The sequence below is a fragment of the Lepidochelys kempii genome, chromosome 3 (assembly GCF_965140285.1).
Source record: "Lepidochelys kempii isolate rLepKem1 chromosome 3, rLepKem1.hap1, whole genome shotgun sequence".
Lineage (NCBI taxonomy): Eukaryota > Metazoa > Chordata > Testudines > Cheloniidae > Lepidochelys > Lepidochelys kempii.
In genome coordinates, this window is record NC_136382.1 from 166,472,896 (window position 1) to 166,493,546 (window position 20,651).

At 43.8% G+C, this 20,651-nt stretch overlaps 1 protein-coding gene across 1 annotated transcript in view; it reads right to left on the reverse strand.

Annotated features, from left to right (window-relative positions):
* Positions 1 to 20,651, reverse strand: part of SMYD2 (SET and MYND domain containing 2) — a 43,739-nt gene continuing 23,088 nt past the window's right edge. The window contains exons 6-12 of the mRNA XM_073338922.2: positions 17,984 to 18,051; positions 15,828 to 15,930; positions 12,532 to 12,642; positions 8,539 to 8,659; positions 4,880 to 5,054; positions 3,274 to 3,382; positions 1 to 507 (exon numbers count right to left, since the gene is read on the reverse strand). Of these exons, the coding sequence (XP_073195023.1) occupies positions 427 to 507; positions 3,274 to 3,382; positions 4,880 to 5,054; positions 8,539 to 8,659; positions 12,532 to 12,642; positions 15,828 to 15,930; positions 17,984 to 18,051 (768 nt within the window). The 3' untranslated portion in view covers positions 1 to 426. The remainder of the gene's footprint in view (positions 508 to 3,273; positions 3,383 to 4,879; positions 5,055 to 8,538; positions 8,660 to 12,531; positions 12,643 to 15,827; positions 15,931 to 17,983; positions 18,052 to 20,651) is intronic.

Sequence of the window (20,651 nt, forward strand, 5' to 3'; positions counted from 1 at the left end):
TATAGGAAAAGCAGCTGCTTTCAATATTTAATTCTACAGAGTAAAAACGTTTGTCACAAAATTAGGGCATGCATGAAGCAAACAAGTAGGGCCATGACAATGTACCACTTTTATTTACCTTCCACAGCTAATACATTCAACTTTATAGAGGGAAAAAAATTGGTCTTCTGCACATAAGCTATGGGAGGCATGAGCTGTATGAAACCATGCCATTTTTTTTTTAAAAAAGCATTTGAGAATTTGCAAAGGCTCAAGATGTTTTGCATAAACCTTAGAGAATGCAAGATACAAGGCCCAAAGTGCACGTTTGTCATGCCACTTATATTACAGAAGTGCTTTCATAGGACAGCTATTTTCAAAGCACTCTTGTAGGTTTGCTAGCAAGGCTTTTAAATAAAGGTAGAGGGACTGCATCGATTCAGAGGCTCAGTGGTCCTTGAATTCGTTTTTGATCTCTGAAATGTATGGATGATCTTTCCCGTGTGCTACTTCCATAATAGCAATTGCCTGTGAAAGGAAAAAATATTCATAATTGATTCATAGTTAGCATTAGGCTAGAAGTTCTCCTCAGGAGTGTGGAACAGTGACACCTCTTGCTCTTATCCCTTTAAAGTCATCTATTCCATAGGAAACAGTATGAATTTCATTTGATAGAATAAGTTTTACATTCATACAGCACTTTTCATTCTGAAGGCTCTCAAAGCATTTTTCAAAACTGTGTACATACAGCACCCCTGGAAATGCTGCCAACTCTAAGATAGAAAGCTAGGGAATAGAGTAGGGCAGAGGTTCTTAAACTTCATTGCTCTGCCATCCCCTTCTGACAACAAAAATTACTACATGACCCCAGGTGGGGGTACTGTAGCCTGAGCCCTGCCACCCTGGATGGTGTGGGAGGGGGGCAAAGCCTGAGCCCCACCACCACAGGCAGAGGGGGCAGCCAAAGCCCAAGGGCTTCATCCCTGGGCAGGGGACCTATAACCTGAGCCCCACCATGCCAGCCCTGGAGCCCCCATTAAAACAAGGTTGTGACCCACTTTGAGAACCGCTGGAGTAGGGAATATTTTGACAGCTGTTCCAGAGCAATGAGCTCAACTCCTCTCCTATACCTGTAGTCTGACACCTGCAGCCAAGCTCTTCCAGTTTCAATCACATTTCATCTGCATAATGCAAGCCCATGCCATGAGTTAAATATTTTCTTAAATGGCCAATGCCTGCAGTGCAACCCAAACCCTGTTTACCTTAGCATGACACTGGATAGGTCATTGATGTACCACAACCACTTGAAGAAGACATCAGCCAAAGTTAGCCCTTGGAACAACTTGCTCAGAAAACTGGCCAGCTCAACCTGGGGTGTGAGCGCCCAGACGCTTAGAACATCAGCCCTTGTCCTCTGCTATTCAACAGTAGAGTACTGTGCTCTCGTCTGGTGTTGCTTGTTTCAGAAGGCTGCTTGATGTAAAACTTAAAAGCTATGCGCATTGTTACCGGGACTTTACATGCAACTCTGTTGCCATAGCTGCCAATACTTAGTAACATACCACCATCTCATATTCACTGTGGGGGGCTCCTGGCCAAGATCAGTGAGAACAGCAACTTGCCTCTGTACTCAGATCTCTCCAACCGCCTTCAACTCTTTGCACGTCTTATAGACGCCCTTTCTGGTCACTTATGCCACCACAGGACATGACTGTGGAATCTGCTTGGCATAACAAGTGGGCAGTGCTGACTGTCATTAATCACGCTCTTGTCACTGACCCAACCACCTGCCCATCCGGTTTTGACCAAGGCACCTGTGGTCATTCCTGAACTGGTTTTGCACAGGACTGGGTAATTGTGCGGCCAATCTCTTCAAATGGTGTTTCTGTAACGACCCACGATTAAGGTCAACTTCAGACTGTCGCGTATCCTTGACGAGTGCCTGCTGACTAACTTTGACTGTGGGCTCCCAGTTCTTCACCAGGCTGGTGACAATGCTATCAAATGGCTAGATACACTGTGCATGGCCTGAGAGACCATGGAGTAAGAACTCACAACATCTTAGAACCCATTTTACCAAGGGAATATTTACTAGGATTATCCCCTACTGGTTTTGGCTTTAGAAGATTTAAACTTCCACCTGAATAGCACCAACGACCTGTGCTTTCCCATCTCACTCAAAGGATGAAATCTAAAGATCCTGTCTGAGCTATTTCCAAAGAGATGTGAAAAGATAATTGGTTTGTTTTCTAATAAGCCTCAAGATGAAGCACCACTATCTAGGATGCTTTTGCCAGTTTATTCAAGTGTTCCTGTAGGCTATTTTTGGAAATAAGTCTTTAGAAAAAGATATTTATGTTGGGAAACTGACTGCCAACAGATTTTCCTGCACTGTTTGTATTCTGACCAACATTAAATTGTTTAAAAAATACATTTAAAATATGTAATTTATGCAGGCTCTTGTAGGCTGGAGGTCTCCTTTAATACCGGCTCAAGTCTGTCTTACCTAAAAATAAACCTCTACAAAAATCAGGGAATTCCAGACCCAAGTAACAGAAACAAAAAGAGGCTAAAGAAACCAAAAAGGTATTTACTTGTATCAAAGAGAGAGTACTCAGCCAAAAACAACAGGGGGAAGAAAGGATCATGAAACACACTACAGATTAGTAATGGGAGGAGAGGAATCAAAGTAAAATGTCAGGGGTTTGCTATCACAGCACGCTATAATCTATCATATGCATTAAAAATTCAACCCACCTAATGAAAATTAATCTGCCTGTGTCCTATTCCAGAATGAGTGAGAGCCAGAAACATGTTCAGTTTTTGAACAACTCAACAATATATGAACCACAGAAATAGTGTGTAATGCTTCAGAGGCCAGGACTGGTGGGTGGGTGGGAGGAAGATACATAGCTCATTCAACAAGGATGTAAATGAAATGCAACTGCACCCACAGTTACTTCTCTAGCTGAAGTGGAACTCTGACTCAATGAAGGGAATAGGCAGGGAACATGACACATACTGTACTATTTTGATTCTTCAGTATTAAAGTTAATTGTGAAAAGATCAGGAAAGACCTGCTTTGCATAACAGACAGTGAAATGATGTAACAGCAGTTGCATTGCATCTTTATAACAAAACACACAATGAATTAAGGAAAGGATGAAAATCAAGTAAATAAATACAAGCCATGATAAGTTTTCTAGCAAGTCATTCATCGGTTAAGAAATGGTAACACTTCAACAATCACATGCCTAGCTAAAATGGTTAGTTATTGGGTAAGGGTGGAAATACCTTTTTTAGAGCGGTAACTCCAGCAGTTCTGTTTTCAAGTCCCATATAAAGCCTCCCTAACTTCAGCCACATGGAGGCAACGTTCAGAGAATATAAAGGATAATGCTTACTGCAAAAGAAAAACTTGGCTTAATCAGATCCTGCAAAAAATTTCCACAATATTTCCCCACAACCCCTCTCCCTGGCTCTAGGTGTGAGAAGCTGGTTCCTTCTTCCTGCCCATTCAATCCTTGCACTCTCTGCTGTGGCTGCCATGAGTTAGTATCTATTGTTTGTGGGATGTGGACACAACTGAGAATTGGACTGAGACCACAACGTTCATTTCACGCACCCCAGGCCTCTGAACAGCAATCAGGTGGCAGTGACTTGCAGTCACTGGATTTAATCTGGCCAACAAAAAGGGTGAAAAAGCTCTGTATCATTACCAATTCCCAGAGCCACCCCCACTCCTAAGCACCAAGGATTCTTTGTATTCCAAAGGCACGCAGTCAGCATTGTGTGTACGTGGGTGACGGAGGGGGTGTACAGAACCCGTATTTGGAATGCAGCTCTACGGTTGCAGCAAACTAAACTGCAGGAGCTGGGTTCAGCTACTGACCTGGAATGCCAGTCTCTGAGCCAGTGGAAGCTGGGCAAGTCACAAGGATGATAAATACTATTCAGCCCCCGGGGAGAAAGAGAGAGCCAGCACAATCGCAGCTCCCTGCCAGCTGATCTAGGACTTTACACTGGCATCCAAAGGGAAAGGTTCACTTGCACGCCCTCAGCTGGAGAGCAAATTACACCTTTCGATGAGAATTTCCTGGGGAGACCTGTGGCAGGGTCAGACCCATGCATAACGTACTATCTGTAACAAACTAGGGAAGCATGGCCCAGAAAAGAAATCAAACAAGGGAGATTCTTTGTTTTCCTCTCAAAGGTAACATCGGGGTGGCTCTAGTTGGCCTGGGCTGTGCTACCCTGTCCCGATGCAAGAGCCCGGAGTTTGCACATTCTCTCAGGCTCAGACGCCAAGGGAGAGGTAGCCAAGAACATCAAGGACTTGACAAGCTCAGTCTGGGAATCAGGAGAAGCAGAGTTCAAGCTCCCTCTGCTGCCCAGTCCATTCAATGGGAAAAGAGCCTTGTTGTAGCCATCACGGTTCATTTCATTCATCACCCCCCAACAGGACGACTGGAATCTCTATTAACATGCAAGGGCCAGGATATTAGCTACAGTATTCAGACAGGGGTAAGATTAAAAAACTACTCTTAGGCAAACTATCAATACAATATTAGAGATGACCACATGTTTCATTAACTAGGCAAGATTAGTACAGGCACCAATATAAGGAAACACAGCTGGGAGTGTAAACAGGTCCTGCAATTCTGTGGCAGGAATTTGCAAAAAGCCAAGTATTGTTAATACCCTGGCCCTATTCTGATCAAGTAAACACTGACAATCTGGTCCTGCATCTCCTTCTAAACAGGCCATGAACATTCACTTCTGTACAGTGCATCTCTATACAACGTGCAATCAGATTAGTGATGCCTGCCCATATGTTTCGTTTAAACATGTGTTCAACTTACTGCATTATATAATTAAAAATAAAAGCTCTTAAATTTACCTGTATGGTTTGATAATTTTTTCCCCATAGCGCAATGCACCATCCCAGTCTTGCATGTACAGACAGACTCCCATGGCCTGATACATCATATGCAGCATATAAACATTACTATCTTCAAACACGGAGCCCATCTTGTCCAGACTGAGCTCACAAACCTCCAGTAATTCACTAGGGGGTACAGTGGAGTCAAGGAACACGTTACATGAGTGGTTTCCAACTACAAACCTGTGTTGTACAGCTTGAGGATACCCACCTTATGGTTGTCCAGTAAAGAATGGTTTTGAGAAGCTTTTCTTTGAGTACAGCTCTTCTTTGAAAATGGGACTATTAAAAAATGGCATCAAGGGGTTCCTGGTCTCAGCAACTCCAGATCAAGTGTGCTCAGTTTGCATGCCCCCCCCCCCACCTCTTAATTGTCAGACCTGCAAACCCAGCTTTAAGTCCTGAATGGTTTTCTTGCACCAGTGCCGGTGTACTTTGGGGGGGGGGGGGGCAGTGCAGCATGGCCGCAGGGGCTAGTGAAGAGTGGAATTTTCCGTAACTGTTGCAGAATTCCCCATGTACTTACTATAAAATTGAGGGAAGACCAGAAATGACAGGTAAATACCATTGAATAGTGAGGTGCGGCATGAGGGGTGGTCTTGTATAACATTTGTAGATTATGGAATTTAAACTGTTTCCTTTAAAAATTACTCTTGGAATGCTCAGAAGGGTGTGTGCAAGAGAGAAATGTGTGTGCAATTCCAGAGCTCTTCAAAGTGCTCTGCAAACACTAATCCTCACAACGCCCCTGGGAAGGAGACAAGTACTGTCTTACTCCTTGGATGAACCGGAGCACGGAAAGGTGATGCAGCAAGAGCCAGGATTAGAACACTGGAGTTCCTGGGGCATGCTCAGTCCACTAGATCACACTGCCTCTCTACAGAATAGAGGCTTTCATGTCACACGTCAATGAAAAACCTGTGCAGTGCCAAAACAGTTCCCACCAACTATCGTTAAAAATAAGGTCTACGGATGAAATCCTGGCTCCACTAAAGTCAATGGGAGTTTTACTATTGACATCAGTGGGGTCAAGGCTTCACTCTAGATGTCTGCAATCACAAGTGCTGGGTGGTTTAGGGACAGAGTAGCACTCAACCCCAAATCCTTGGTGTTCATCTAATCATGAAATTGAGACCATTGCTTCTTCAGTTGCTGTTATCCACTTCAACAGGAATACCTGTGTGTTTCCATGGAGAAGGGTCCAGAAGTAGCACGGGCTCTTTGTGAAATGGTGAGTCTTCTGGAGGCAGAAGAAGAAATGACTTCTGTCACTCACTGTAGAGCAGTGCCATGAAAAATCTTATGTAGAGGATGTGAAAGCACTTATGGGAGAGATGTTGAAATAGGAGGTGTAACTATATGCCCCTGTGGCCAGATGCAGTTTGTAGTCCCCCATGCCATGTGTCCCAAACCTTTTCTCAGCCTTGATGCAGGGATGGGGAATTTGTACATGGGCAATTCTGCAACAGTTGTAGAAAATTCCACTCTTAGTGTACCATTAGATGATCTAGGGACCGAATGGCTAGGCAGCAGTCCTGCAGAAAGGGACCTAGAGGTTAAAGTGGACGAGAAGCTGGATATGAGTCAACAGTGCCCTTGTTGCAAAGAAGGCTAACGGCATTTTGGGCTGTGTAAGTAGGGGCATTGCCAGCAGATAGAGGGGAATGATCACGTCCCTCTTCGACATTGGTGAGGCCACATCTGGAGTACTGTGTCCAGTTTTGGGCCCCACACTACAAGAAAGATGTGGACAAATTGGAAAGCATCCAGCGGAGGGCAACAAAAAGATTAGGGGACTGGAACACATGACTTATGAGGAGAGGCTGAGGGAACTGGGATTATTTAGTCTGCAGAAGAGAAGAATGAGAGGGGATTTGATAGTTGCTTTCAACTACCTGAAAGGGGGTTCCAAAGAGGATGGATCTAGACTGTTCTCAGTGGTAGCAGATGACAGAACAAGGAGTAATGGTCTCAAATTGCAGCGGGGGAGGTTTAGGTTGGATATAAGGAAAAACTTTTTCACTAGGAGGGTGGTGAAACACTGGAATGGGTTACCTAGGGAGGTGGTGAAATCTCCTTCCTTAGAAGTTTTTAAGGTCAGGCTTGACAAAGCCCTGGCTGGGATGATTTAGTTGGGGTTGGTCCTGCTTTGAGCAGGGGGTTGGACTAGATGACCTCCTGAGGTCTCTTCCAACCCTGATGTTCTATGATCTTACGTTTGGGTCTGCTCTGCGCTCCTCTCTCACCCAGGATGTCAGGTGGATGATTAAACTGCTCAAGCAAGCTTTTTGTTTTTAAGATTAAAAATACAAACAAACCCCATCTAGTTTTAAAAGCCTTTTGAAGGGTTTTCCTCCATGGCTCTATTCCATGCTTATTTTGCACGAGCAAACGCAGATCCCAGTCACGACCAGGGAGTGGTTCTGTGCAACACATATGAAGACACAATCCCTGCCCTGAAGAGTTTACAATGTAATCATCAGTGGAAACAGTTTTCTGTGGGCCACACCTATCGCCTCTGCTGCAAAACCAGGCTCAGCATGCAGGGTGGGACGCTCAGCTCAGTTTTATTTTTACAGGTGCTTGCAGCTGCTGCTCTGCAGAGGTGCTGCAACCCTCGGTGTTGCACAAGAACAGAGAGACCCCCTGATTAAGGCCTTGTAGCCACTCCTTCCAACGTTTAAAATCAAGACTATTCTATCATTAAATCTTCATGGCCCTTGACATCGCTGAGTTCAGCTAGGGAGACCCTTTAACATCAACCACCGGCCCCTACTACCTCCCGATCCACTGATTCTGGTGTCAAGTCCCCAGATATTCTCAAGGGCTAAATTGTCACATGTCAAATCAGGGCAGATGCAGCCAGAGGGCCAAATCCAGATCTAGTATAAAGGGGTGAAAGTCTATGAGTGCACTCTGGGCTGAGGCTAGGTCAGATGTAACACTTTAAAAAAGCAACCAACATAGACTTGGCCTGGATGCCAACAGAAGGAAACTTCTGGCGGTGAGCAATTAGCCTGTATGGCTTGGCTAAGGGCCACAGCCACTGAGGTCCACTGGACTGGTCCTTCACTTCAGGACAGTAAGTCCAGACTCTCTGTAAATAGTATCACTAACCTTCCTAACTGTGTTGACATTTTAAAGGTTTTTAAATCATCCTGCTGTTGGCTCAGTTCTTTATTTTTCTACCCATTATGTCTTCAAAAGTATGGGCTTCTGCACAAACACAGATTGGCCAAAAAGCCATCTAGCTCTGGGAAGTGGTGGATCTACTTGAATATTTTCTACCTGTTAAAACGTACCTGACTCACGACAGGAAACATTTTCAGTTTAAAGGGAAACAAACACATTCTTCAGCATAACACCACATTTTGTAAAGAGAAGGCAGCAACACAATGTTCTGACAATCCCTCTCATACACGCACGCATCCACTTCAGAGAAAACTCTCTCTTCACAAACAAAGAGGAGAACAACACTGTCTAGTTTCTAACTGCCTTCAGAAGTGCATTGTGGGAGGTAGGGGGAGTTTAAAAGGAGTGAGCCTCAGGATATCAAAAAGATTTAAAAATTGCAAAACAAGCCATCAGGGGCAAGAGAAAGGCAAGGCAAAGGATATATTTGTAGTGTTTGGCTCTCCTGAATTCCTCAATCACATTTCGGGCATATTTGATCATGTCTTGGACAGTTTCTGCTGATGGAGGTTCACTCAGTTTGCGGATTTCCAATTTATCTTTGTCCTGAAGGAAGCACATGAGAATTACAAATGCAATCCCAAACCTCACAGGTAAAGGAACATCCACACAGTTTAAAAGCTACATAACATTAATAAAATAAAAGGCATGGTTGGAATGTTAGGCTCCCACAAAGAAATCACTGAAATCTGTAGGGGAGAAAACAGACAAAGTAAACTATTCCTCTGTAATTTTTCTCTAAACCTTCGGCTGGAATGCTCTGAGCTTGCAAACTCCTGGACGATGACTGCGTCCACAACGCAAGAGCTATCCCAAGGTGTTTTATAAATGTCACTTTTATCAGCTGGTTGCAACAACTGCGATAAGGTCTTCAACTCAGATCCATCTGCAATAGTTTCTCCACAGTGTTGGTGGGAAGCTACAAGTGGTGCAAAGTGCACCGATTCGGCAGCGCCTCTGACTCCATCTCACAAGCCCCTGCCTCAGGACTCAAACCCCCCTGCTCTCTCTTGAATAGTGCTGGGCACCGTACAATAGGTGCCTCAGAAGTACCAGACTACACTGGTACAAGCCAGGATATAGTTGCTGTGGGGGATGATGTGGCAAAATGGCTCTCTCAGACAGTGCTGGTTTGTGGGGTCAACTACAAACCAGAAAGCTACAGCTTGCTCTCGTTATCTCTGCAATGGCTTCCTCACCTAGTACGAGCGCTCCCTGAAGATTAATTGCCCCTCTGCCTCGCCAAGAAGGCTAAGAACATGTCCCCAGTTAGACGCTATGATGCTCTCCAAGAATTTCTAAAGCTCGGAACTGCTGCCTTATGACATTGGGTTTTTAAAAGCATCTAGTGTGAACCCCAGTTCAATCTAAAGTGCGACCTCCTGGTGTCAGAAGCCTCTCGGTCTTTGCTATGTGATCTTTGAGAGGTGGGGGAAGACTGCCAGTTGTGAGTAGGTGATCGTTAGTGTGCACACTAACGAAGTGCAGATTAGCAAGGTTCTACTGTCCATGCAGTGCATCTTGCAGGACTAGAACTAATCAAACTTCTCTAAATTCACCTTTCCAAATCATTTAAAATTAAAGATATACACAGCCAAATTCTGCATTCAGTCACAGTACAGATTTCACAGATCTTAAGGCCAGACCGACCATTATGATCTAGTCTCACTTGCATAACACAAGACACAGAATTTCAACCAGTCTGGCCCCATTGCATAGGTATAACAGCAGATTTTGTCCACTGTTCTGCATTTGCTTGATCCGCTCATCTGACATCACCCTCCTTTGTCAATACACCAAAAGAGTTTTCCAGTATTGATTTTACACAGATTTGTAAAGTGCAGTAACTGGACATACCGTCAGTTACTAAACCACTTCAAAATAAGAAGTTTCACTACTTATTTGACACAAGTTTTCGGAATTCCCATAATAAAAACCCAGACACTTTAGGCTCACCAAGAAACTTAATTCAATGGAAAATGAATCCTATTCCATACTTCCCTTTCATGTCCTTTTGACTGTAGATATTTCCATAAGAGGTAGAGTGACAGGTTGTTTTGTGAGTGGTACATTGTTAAATGTTATGGGTGAAATCGCCGCGCCACTGATGCCAGTGGCAAAAACTCCCATTGACCTCAACAGGGGCAGGATTTCACCCTATATTTATATTTTAAGAAAACTGAGTGTGATGGTCATGGAGTTCCTATACAATAATCTAAGAATAACTAGGTAGCATATCAGTAATGGGAAACCAATATATACTGGGGGTTGTGGAATATTTATTATATGTCTGAAATGCTTAAAATCAGTGGGAACTACAGCGAGAACAAGCAGGAAAGCAACACAATGGTCCCAGATAAGAATATCCAGGCACACCTTTGAAAGACAACACAGGAAGGGGTTAGTTTCAAGGATCCTACATCCTGTCTCCAAGGAAGAAGCAAGTTTTATTTTGCCAGGCTGGGAACCTGGAGATCAAAAGGACTCAGCAGCTTTGAAAGGACATTCTCTCTCAGGGAAGTGTGGGGGTGCAGGAGGACGACGGTTTGTGAATTATGGGAACAGACTTCACTAAGGAGACTCTCAGGAGGGGTGTCAGCAGCGACTGACACCACCTTGTACAAAGACCCAGCTCAAGCAGCCTAGGTCAGTCCTGGACCAGGCAACAGTGGCATAAATCCAATCAGCAAGAAAAAGAGGCCAAGTCCATAAACATCACATAAAGGAGTAAAAAAACCTTTGGTCCTTAAGGCTCCCATCTCCAGCTACCTCCCTTGTACTTCCAGGAGAGAAGTAGTCTCTCAGAGGCAGGCACGCACTAGCTCCTCTAACAGAGAGTTATTACTCCCTTGAAGTCTTGAGCTCTTCTACCTGGTCTCTTCCTCCCTCTTTATACTTGGGTTTGCCCTCATTAGCTACACTAGCTGGGGCCTTCTCTCTCCCTAATTGAGATTTCTCACAGCTGTGGTAGGGTGGGACTGTGTCTGCAGGCAGGCAGGCTTCTCACCCCCTGCCTGCCTTTCTTTTGTGTAGGATTGTAGACCCCACCTCACAAGGGGTCCATAAGAATCTTAGACCTACAGGATCCCTATGTTGAAAATAGTTAGATACCTGGTAAACTAGACATGAGTATTGTTTGTTTTACTGTTTTAAGTCCTGTTTTTTCTTAATGCTTTTGTCATATTAAATACGTTGCTTTAAGGAGACGCCGGTCACTGCTTACCACTGTTTTTGGCTTAGAGAGAACAGAGCTGCAGGTGCTGGGCACAAGTCAGTCCTGCTGAATAATCATGGTTGATCACAGGGGCCTGCAGCCCAGTATCTGATCTGAGTGGGAGAACCGTGTAATTTCACCCTCAGAAAGCGGAGAGTTACAGGCAAGACCTGAAAGAGGGTGTACTCAAAGAAATCAAGAGGGGTCAGAGGGGCAGTCAGCCTGGTAATTGTGACATATTTTCCTGCTAAAATAAAGCCATCTATATATAGGTCCTTAGTTAATTTGTACAGTTAACTGTAAGCTACAGTATGTAACAAATCAATTATTTTTTCTGCCTAACAAGACAAAGATCAATTTCTTTTTAATAAAGAGCTTTCATTGAAACCTTGTTCCTACAGCTACCATCACAATGCCTTTTTTCCTCAGACTACATATAACAAGGGTAACACACAAGGTCATGGAAATGATACAAAAGTTAGCCCATCTGATAGTTAGTGCCATACATGTATTGTCACATTAAAGCTGATCTGCTGCGCAAGAACAAGAACTCAGTTAAGCAGAGATTTGTTTGCTGAAAATCCCCAATTATCAGGCTGTGGGAGCCATTCAGCACAGAATTAGGTTTTAATTAACTCTTTTAACTGCACTCTTTGAAGTCAGTGGCAAGCCAGGATTGACACCGATGGGTTCATGATCAAGCCCTAAGTTCCCCCTGTGAAATCCTTGCGGTACTTCTTGGTTCACAGAAGAAAGACCAGAATTAATCAATCATTCAGTACATCACTGGTACCATGAACTGCAGCGAGACTTCTGATATTTGTAAAGCTGCATCCTGGGATACCTTCAGAAAGCCAGGAAGAACCAAGAGAATTTCACAATATGCGGGGGAGGAAGGGAAGAATACCAAAGTCAGAAAAAAAAAACTGATTTCTGTGCCAAATGCCCCGTACATCCCGTTTGTGGAGACACTCAGTACAAAAACCCGGGTCTAACAGTTTTCATATTACCTTTAAGCAAGTACCTACTAGGATATTCCATGATACTTTATGGTTACAGTGGAGAGAAAGGGAATGAGAGACAGTCTCAGACAGAAAGCACTCCCTACATTCCAAATCTGATTAGTCAGATAGAAAACAGCATGAAAGCCTCTGGTATGTGGGTAGGTCATCAGGAACATACTTCTATACCCTGGTTATATTACCTTTTCTTTAGTAATGCATTCCCTGCAGTCACAGGTGAAGAAATAGGAGTCTCTTAACCGATCATTTCTATCTTCTGTAGGGTACAACAGATCGATATAACTGGTAAAAATCTAGAGGAAAAACATATCAAATCAATAAAAATATGTATGTAACAAAGTAAGTGCACCCACATTTTATAATAAACACCACATACACACAATCCATATATTTCAAATATCTAATATAATCAGATCACCATATACCTGTACAACAGAGGTGGGCAAACTATGGCCCGCAGGCCACATCCCTCCCCCGCTGTCTCCCTTACCCCGCAGCCTCAGCACGCCGCGCCACACTCTGGGTAGCTGGGCAGCGCAGTTGCAGAGCCGTGGCCTGACCCGGTGCTCCGGCACCTGCCACCGGTGCTCCAGGCAGCGCAGTAAGGGGGCAGGGAGCAGGGGGAGTTGGATAGAGGGCAGGGGAGTTAGGGGTGGTGATCAGGGGCTACAAGTGTGGATAGGGGTCGCGGCGGTCAGGGGACAGGGGGTGGTGGATGGGACAGGAGTCCTGGGGGAGCTGTCGGGGGGCGAGAAGTGGGGGGGGGGTCGGATAGGAAGTGGGGGCTGGGCCACGCCTGGCTGTTTGAGGAGACACAGCCTCCCCTAACCAGCCCTCCATACAATTTTGGAAACCCGATGTGGCCCTCAGGCCAAAAAGTTTGCCCGCCCCTGCTGTACAACATATCACATCCCTACAATCACATCACCTATCCACTAATCCCACCTCCCAGGGACTAATTCTTACATTCAAAACTTCTCAGCAGCTCCAATCAGTCGCTATTTCATTAATTCAATCTGCCAGAGAAATGCGTCCTCCTTCTAAGGGTGGAATTTCCCCTCTGACTGAGGCTCAGGACCCGCAAGATTCTGGATGGGGCAAGAGAGCTTTTCTGTACCTAAATATGTCATGGCTTTAAGTGTGCCATCTTGGGCTCCTGCCAGGCTAGAAACTGGGGCCTAAGTGTTTAGTGATTTGGGGTGTCCAACTTGAGAAACCTTCAAGGGGCCTGACTGTCAGAGGCTGGGTGCTCTGCTCTTTCTGAAAATCAGGTCCCTTTACGGTGTCTCCAGTTGGGCACCCAGAATCACTAGCAGCTTTGGAAAATTTAGGACAGAGCTTTAATTTATTGGGGAGATTTCCACTTTCCAAAAGGGAGCCAGTGCTTCAGTTCTGAAAGGGTATTTAAAAAAAAAAAATCAGAATGTAAAGCAGTGATATTTTTAAGTACAAAAAAATTATTATAGGTCATTTTACAGGCATTTCTCATTCATTAGTTTTAGTTTTAATTACCCTCTCCCTCTGAGCCCTGCACAATGGAACTCTTGGCAACTAACTAAACTGTTTTGTGTTTTAAAATGGTATCCTCCTAAGAAACATCCTAAATACACAGCACAGTTGACCATGTTGTCAGTGAAGAGCAAAAAAATAAGCGAGAAATAAGGAAGTTGAACCAAGTCTTAAAATGCTGTGCTAATCTGATCTAGTCTTTTCTGGTCTGTTGCCCTCTTAACAGCAATCAGTTTCACTCAGTAGTTATACTTGTTTTTATTCTATGCCGGCACTCAATTTATTTCCCCAGGCACAAAGCACAGATGCAGGAGCTGTATGTGGAAACGGACCGTTTTCTGATGCAATGGCTACACTGAACCAGAAGATGGAGACACAGGCCACATGCCTGTAGTACACAAGCAAAGTGATTCATTCCAACACACTTTGTCCACACACTGCACACTTTTTAAATGTTAAAAGACCAATTATGGGATACAAGATTCCGGTTTTGGGAATTTTCTACCAAAGGGCCAGCAATTGTCTTGTAAATAACAGTCCAGCTTTAAAAGTCAAGGTGTCCAGAGATGTGTTAGCAAAAAGAAAAGGAGGACTTGTGGCACCTTAGAGACTAACCAATTTATTTGAGCATGAGCTTTCGTGAGCTACAGCTCACTTCATCGGATGTCACGTGCTATAGTTCTCATTTTAACCCCACAAACAGTAAGTCCATTATAAAAAGATACTATGTCCAGGATGTCACAATAAATAGCCACTTTGTAATTATCTCACGTGCATTAATTAAACTTTGTTTGCAATGTGTGCTGCTGTTACTGTGACCAACTCCCCTACTCAGAATGAGGAGTCATCATACACCTGGGTTGTCCCATTACTCAGGCGAGTAACTCTTTACCCATCGCCAGTAAGGAGTGTTCACAGTCTGACCCCAAACAGCTTTCCTCCTCTTAGTGACTTCAGTCACATTATTTTCATTACACTTAAACAAATAAAAAGCCAAAGCAAATAAATAAATAAATAAAATAGGACAGACAGACAGACAATTGCTACCAAAATTAACCTCAAACTTATTTTAACATTAACCTTTATCATTCATATGCCATTATCGAAGGTCTAACAGTGAAATCCTACACAAACTCCATCATTATTTAGCAAATGCACCATTGCACTCACTCAAGCACCTCCCCCCACCCTGCCCAAGATAAATTTAACAGATATAGGTGGTCTTTGCTGATGAAGACACATTGTTAAAGATCAGTGACTGACCCAGATGGGCTGGACGCAACCTAAAAAGCCTAGTTCTAGTCAGAGGAAATTCAATCCAGCCTTCATTAACAGTCTTGCCCCCCCGGAGTCACAGAGGTCAAAATAACGTCATTCTTTCACAGCATGGTCCTGTTTTATCCAGTCTGGTATGGATGAGTTCCATGTTATGTGATTGCTCTGTCCAGACAGAAATAGGATAGCAGAGAAATGATCAGTCCCCCTTTTACTTGGTCTTGTTCTGTCTATCTCCACATCTTCCTTACAATACTATTATATTGGTAATGGTAATTATTACAGTAATAATAATAATAGTTTACATTCATTTGACCCTTTTCATATGGGGATCTCAAAGCATCAGCTAAACATCAATAACTCAAGCCTCAAGGCTAGCTACTTACATCCATTTTACAGATAGAGAAAGCGCGGCACAGAGGGGTCAGGTTCCTCCGTTGAACTGGTGGCAGAGATCCAATGCCCTGCCTCTCATTCCCCTGCTCTAACCACCAAAAAGACACTGTCTCCCCTTGCCCCACCCCTGATTTTTTTTTTTTTTAAGTGAGTTTTCAGAACTGATTGAAAGACAAGAGACATGAGGAAGAGGCTTCCATTTTAACTGGAGCAATGCTTGACAAGCCAAGTCCACTCCCACTTTACCACGTGCATACTCACACACCACTGCATTTACACTCTCATGATATGCATTTACCTCATCTCCAGGTTCAACCTCTTGAACAGCTCGGACTTCAGCTAAGGTCCCTTTGTAGGTTACAATCACATTTGGGCAACAACTGTGGTTCATCAGTGCAACACTGTAAAAGCAAAAGAGCAATTTTTGTGTCTGAAAGCAAAAAGCATCACTTCAGCATCTAACAGCTCAAGTCACCTTGCTCTGCAAGATGTGTCTCAGCTAAAAACATAAGTAACCTTAGGAAAGGCTATAGTATGGTTATTATAAAATTACAACCAACTGTCTTGCTAATGAATAGGGAAGGATCAGACAAATTGTCCTTCCATCCCTTGTTGTGCAGCTTGCCAAATGCTAGTGTGTAGCTGCTGTCCAAAGGTGACTATATTACAGTGGTATGTATAACGGGAGCAGGCCTTGTAAAGTCAATGGCAAGTCTCAGTGGGACCAGAGCCAGGCTCATAGCTTGAGAAGTGCCTGGGGAATCCCTTGGGGAAGAGGAACACGAGGATTATTATACTTGAAAGCAATGCAGACAGAAACTTAGTACACAAAAAGCCACTTGTTTGCACTGGAGTCCGAGACCAATAGTAAAACTTTTATCAACTTCACAGAGAGCAAAAGCAGGCCCCAAGTCTAAAAAAAAATTATTTTTCAGTTATGCACACAAAAAGTGTGTAAAAAAATCTTAACTGCTGGGGAAAAGTATGTCCCCCAGCACTCTGGGCTCTGAGAAAATTCAGTTTGTCTGTTTTATTAGACACAGTAGCTAAAATACCTTCTTTAACCCCACCCCCAAAATAATAATTGCTTCTTTGGTCAGAGATCAAGGAGAAATCTTAGCTCAACGGTATAATTGTTAAATTCGAAAGGCCTAATTCACAGAGTTGCTGAGCACCTTCAGACAGAAAGGATGGTCTTACGGTTAAGGCACTGGACTGACACTCAAAAGCTCTAGGTTCAATTCCCTGTTCTGCCATAGATTGCCTCTGTGACCTTGGGTAAGTCACTTAATCTCTCTGTACCACAGTTCCCCATCTGTAATAGGACAACAGCATCACTGCCTGTCTCTCACCCTTTGCCTTGTCTTTTTAGAGACTGTAAACTCTTTGGAGGAAGGACTGTTTTATTCTGTTTATGTACAACATAAACTGCACTTAGCACAATGGCACCCGGACCTCAGTCGGGGACTCTAAATGTTACGGTAATACAACCAACCACCACCCTGTGGCTCCCACTGATGTCGATGGAAGCATGTGCCCAGAAAACTCAGATTAAGCAATGCCTTCAATATGGGCTTATAGTCATCTCCTTAGCTATATTGTGAGCAGCAAGAGGGGAATTTGCATACCAACTCCCTTGAAGGAGCACCTTTCTTCCTCTTGAGCACTAGAAAGGCTCCTATTCCACGAACAGCACTTTAATAACATCTGTGATTTATTTCTAGAGCTGACAGAGTTTGTACATAATTTTTCACTGTCATGGCAACATAACATCACACTGTTAAACATCGGAGGAGGAGGTTGGAGGGATGTATGAAGGAGATATGCTACTTAAAAAGGAACAAAGCTAGGGAGATGGCACTGAACAAAGTCTAATCACTTGGTCAGAGAGCACCAGGTTAAGGATTCCACCAAACTAAAAACAAAATGGGAAGGTTTTATGGGGGAAGTCATCTATGCAACTATTTTCAAATTCTTTTGATCACTAGAAGCCCACTGGTTCATATCAATCTAGGTGTGGTTCACACCCTGAGTTTCATCGCTTCAAAACAAACTGAAAGAGTAACTCTGCTGAAATTATTAAGTTTTTAAATCAAAAATGTCTAAAATCATAAACTGGTTCACAGCCACTTGAAACTTTACCCTTATCAAAAGGTAGGTGGACCCTCTTGAACTCTTTGGCAAAGACGGCCTGGCTTTTGGGTTTCCAACAAAAGCAGGGGAAACGTCATTATAAAAAAAGTTTGCACAACTCCATTGCACAGTACTATACATGTCCCTCTATGTACACTAGACAGTTCTTTGAAGCCACTGTGCTACAACTCCAGTACCTTGGAGTATTTCATTAGAGACAGAAACATAACCATGGGTTAATTCAATTTACCATGTCTGTAACATGTATCAGGGCTTTTTTAAAAAAAAAATTTATTGTTTAAAAAATAAAATTCAACCTACTCAGGAAATATTGCTGATCCCAAGTGAGACAGTTCTTCATCTTCAATTGTGAAGCCATTACAATTAACCTAAGGAAAAGAGAGAGTGATTAGCTTAGATCTCTGGTAATCACAATCTTCTGGTTTAATATTCCATGTTTACATACTATATTCCTCTGGCTATGAGAGACCACAGTGAGCGGTAAATTGAAGTAATCTGGTAGCAATTCTGTTTATTCTTAGTCGGTATTTATTACAGAGCTACTGGTGTTCAGAGTCCTCATGTTGAGAAGTTTACAGTCTTTTAGGCAGACTAAATGTAAAGGATAAAAGACTCATGCACCAGAGTAGGATCAGACCACAACACAGAGGACATCAGCATTTGGATAGCCAAGGACAGGACATGAGGCTTAAGAAGAGTTTGGAAGAAGGAGGGACAAGTTGCCTGTATAGAGCGAGACAATTCCAAACAGAGAGGACATTGTGAAACAAGGCACAAAGTTGAGAAGTGGCAGAGGAGAGAAAAGGCCAATCCTGCTTCAAATGGAAATTTAACTACAGATGTCAGTGGGACCAGGATCTGGCCCAGAGGAATGCTAACAACAGAGGACTGGACAGAGCTATGTGCACAAAGAAAAGGGAGGGTGAACAAAACCAGACAGACAGTGAAGGGCCTGTGCAGTGCCTTGAATATGACACACAGGGCCTGGCACAGTGGGGCTGCAACCTGGTCAAGGCCTCAAATTGCACCTGCAGTACAAATATTTATTTATTAGTAATGGACGAAGAACTTGAATTTTGTGGAAAATATAGAGCAGAAGCGAACACTGGGAATACATGACAGTGGAGACATAGTGGGAGGGGCAGAAGCAGACCGGTTTAATTAAACTACACAGACACAGGACAAGGCCAGATATTTGTCAATACACTTGAAAGAGAGGAGTCAAGCAGGCCATAAAGCCATGTCCTGAAATCCCTACTCATGTTTTTTCTCTCATTGCTTCAATGGGAGCTTAGGGCTAGTCTACCCTACTGCACGCATCAGTACAGCTGTGCCTCTGTAGCACGTCTGGTGCAGACCCACTGCGCCGACGGAAGAGCACTCTCCCATCAGCATAATTACTCCACCTCCGCGAGAGGTGGAAGCTACAGTGGCGGGAGATGCTCTTCCGCTGACATTGTGTGGTGTGCACAGCACTTTAAGTTGATGTAACTTGCACTGCTCAGGGGGTGGCTTTTTCACACCCCTGAGTGATGTAACTTACACTGACTTAAGCGATAGCGTAGACAAGCCCTTGGTCTAAGAAAGAACTTCAGGATTTGGCCTACGACAGTCTAAGTGCCAATGCATGTGCACTAAACAACAACATTTAAAGCTGCACTTCCCGTATATGTTCACGGTCACTAAAATCCATGTCAACCCCAATCAAGTAGTTTAGTCCCCATTTTGATGACAGCTGCATTTATGCCAACAGAAAGTTAACCCCCATATGTCTCCCTGCCAGTATCGATAAGCTCTCCTTTCCATGATGATACCAAAATGGAATGAACACAACTGTTGTCTCACAAGTGACAAATGAAGACACAACAGACCCAGGTGCAGCCAATCAAGTATAAACTAGTAGGATTGTCAACTGCACAGGAAGCCCCCTGAAAGAATCCCTCGTCTTTCCTCTTTACTGAAACTACCGGGAACACACGCCTATGCTCCACCAGCCAAACTACAGTTAGGAATGTACTCTACAAGCAGTGTGAAACCCCACCCCCAACCCACCTCGACCATCCTTCAGATAAAGGCCAATGAACTACATAAGCAGAATTCATGGTTCTAAATAAAGAGTCCTCACCAACACCACCTTCAGAATGGTAAAATAACTTCTAATGATGATTACTTGTAGTGTGGTAGTATCCAAAGGTCCCAGTCAGGATGGGGGCCTCATCATGCTAGGTGCTGTACAAACATCCTGCCCCAAAAGCCGACAATCAAATTTAAAACAAGACACAAAACAGGTGAGCGTAAAACAGGTGGGAAGGAGGATGGGGTTAACAGCAATAAGAAGATAGGGTTACATAGGCTGGTGACAGACACAAAATGTGATGGTTCCAATTGATTTGTAAGTGTTTTTTAAAGAAAAGAGAGAGAGAGAGAGAGAGAGAGAGTGTGTGTGTGAGAGAGTGAGAGTGAGAGTGTGTGTGTGTGAGAGAGTGAGAGTGTGTGTGTGTGTGTGTGTGTGTGTGTGTGTCAGGCACCTCCAACTACCCTCAACCTATAGTCCTCAGTAGGTGGCTCTTTCTTGTAAGCATCATAGCAGAAATGGGTCAGGAGAAGGGATTTGAAGGATAAGAGGTTAGTCGGTTAGAGTTTAATTCAGGGAGAGTGTTCCATGTGTAAAGGGAAGTTTGTGAAACTTGAATGGCGTTCAAGGCTGGCATCAGTGATACAACAGAGGATAAGAGACTAGAGCAGGGAAGAAAGGTGGGGGCAGAGTAATGCAGACTCTAGAAGGAGGGGACAAGTCCCTTGAGCATGATGTCATCAAGAAGGGGTGTCAGGGGATGGACCTGGAGGAATGTGTAGAGCGTAACATGGACACAGTGACAGGCTAGGATGCTGATCTCATTAGCTGGGTTTTGTATGGACAGAAGGGAGCAATGCGGATGTTAGGGATGCTGGGGAAGAGGGGTCTGCA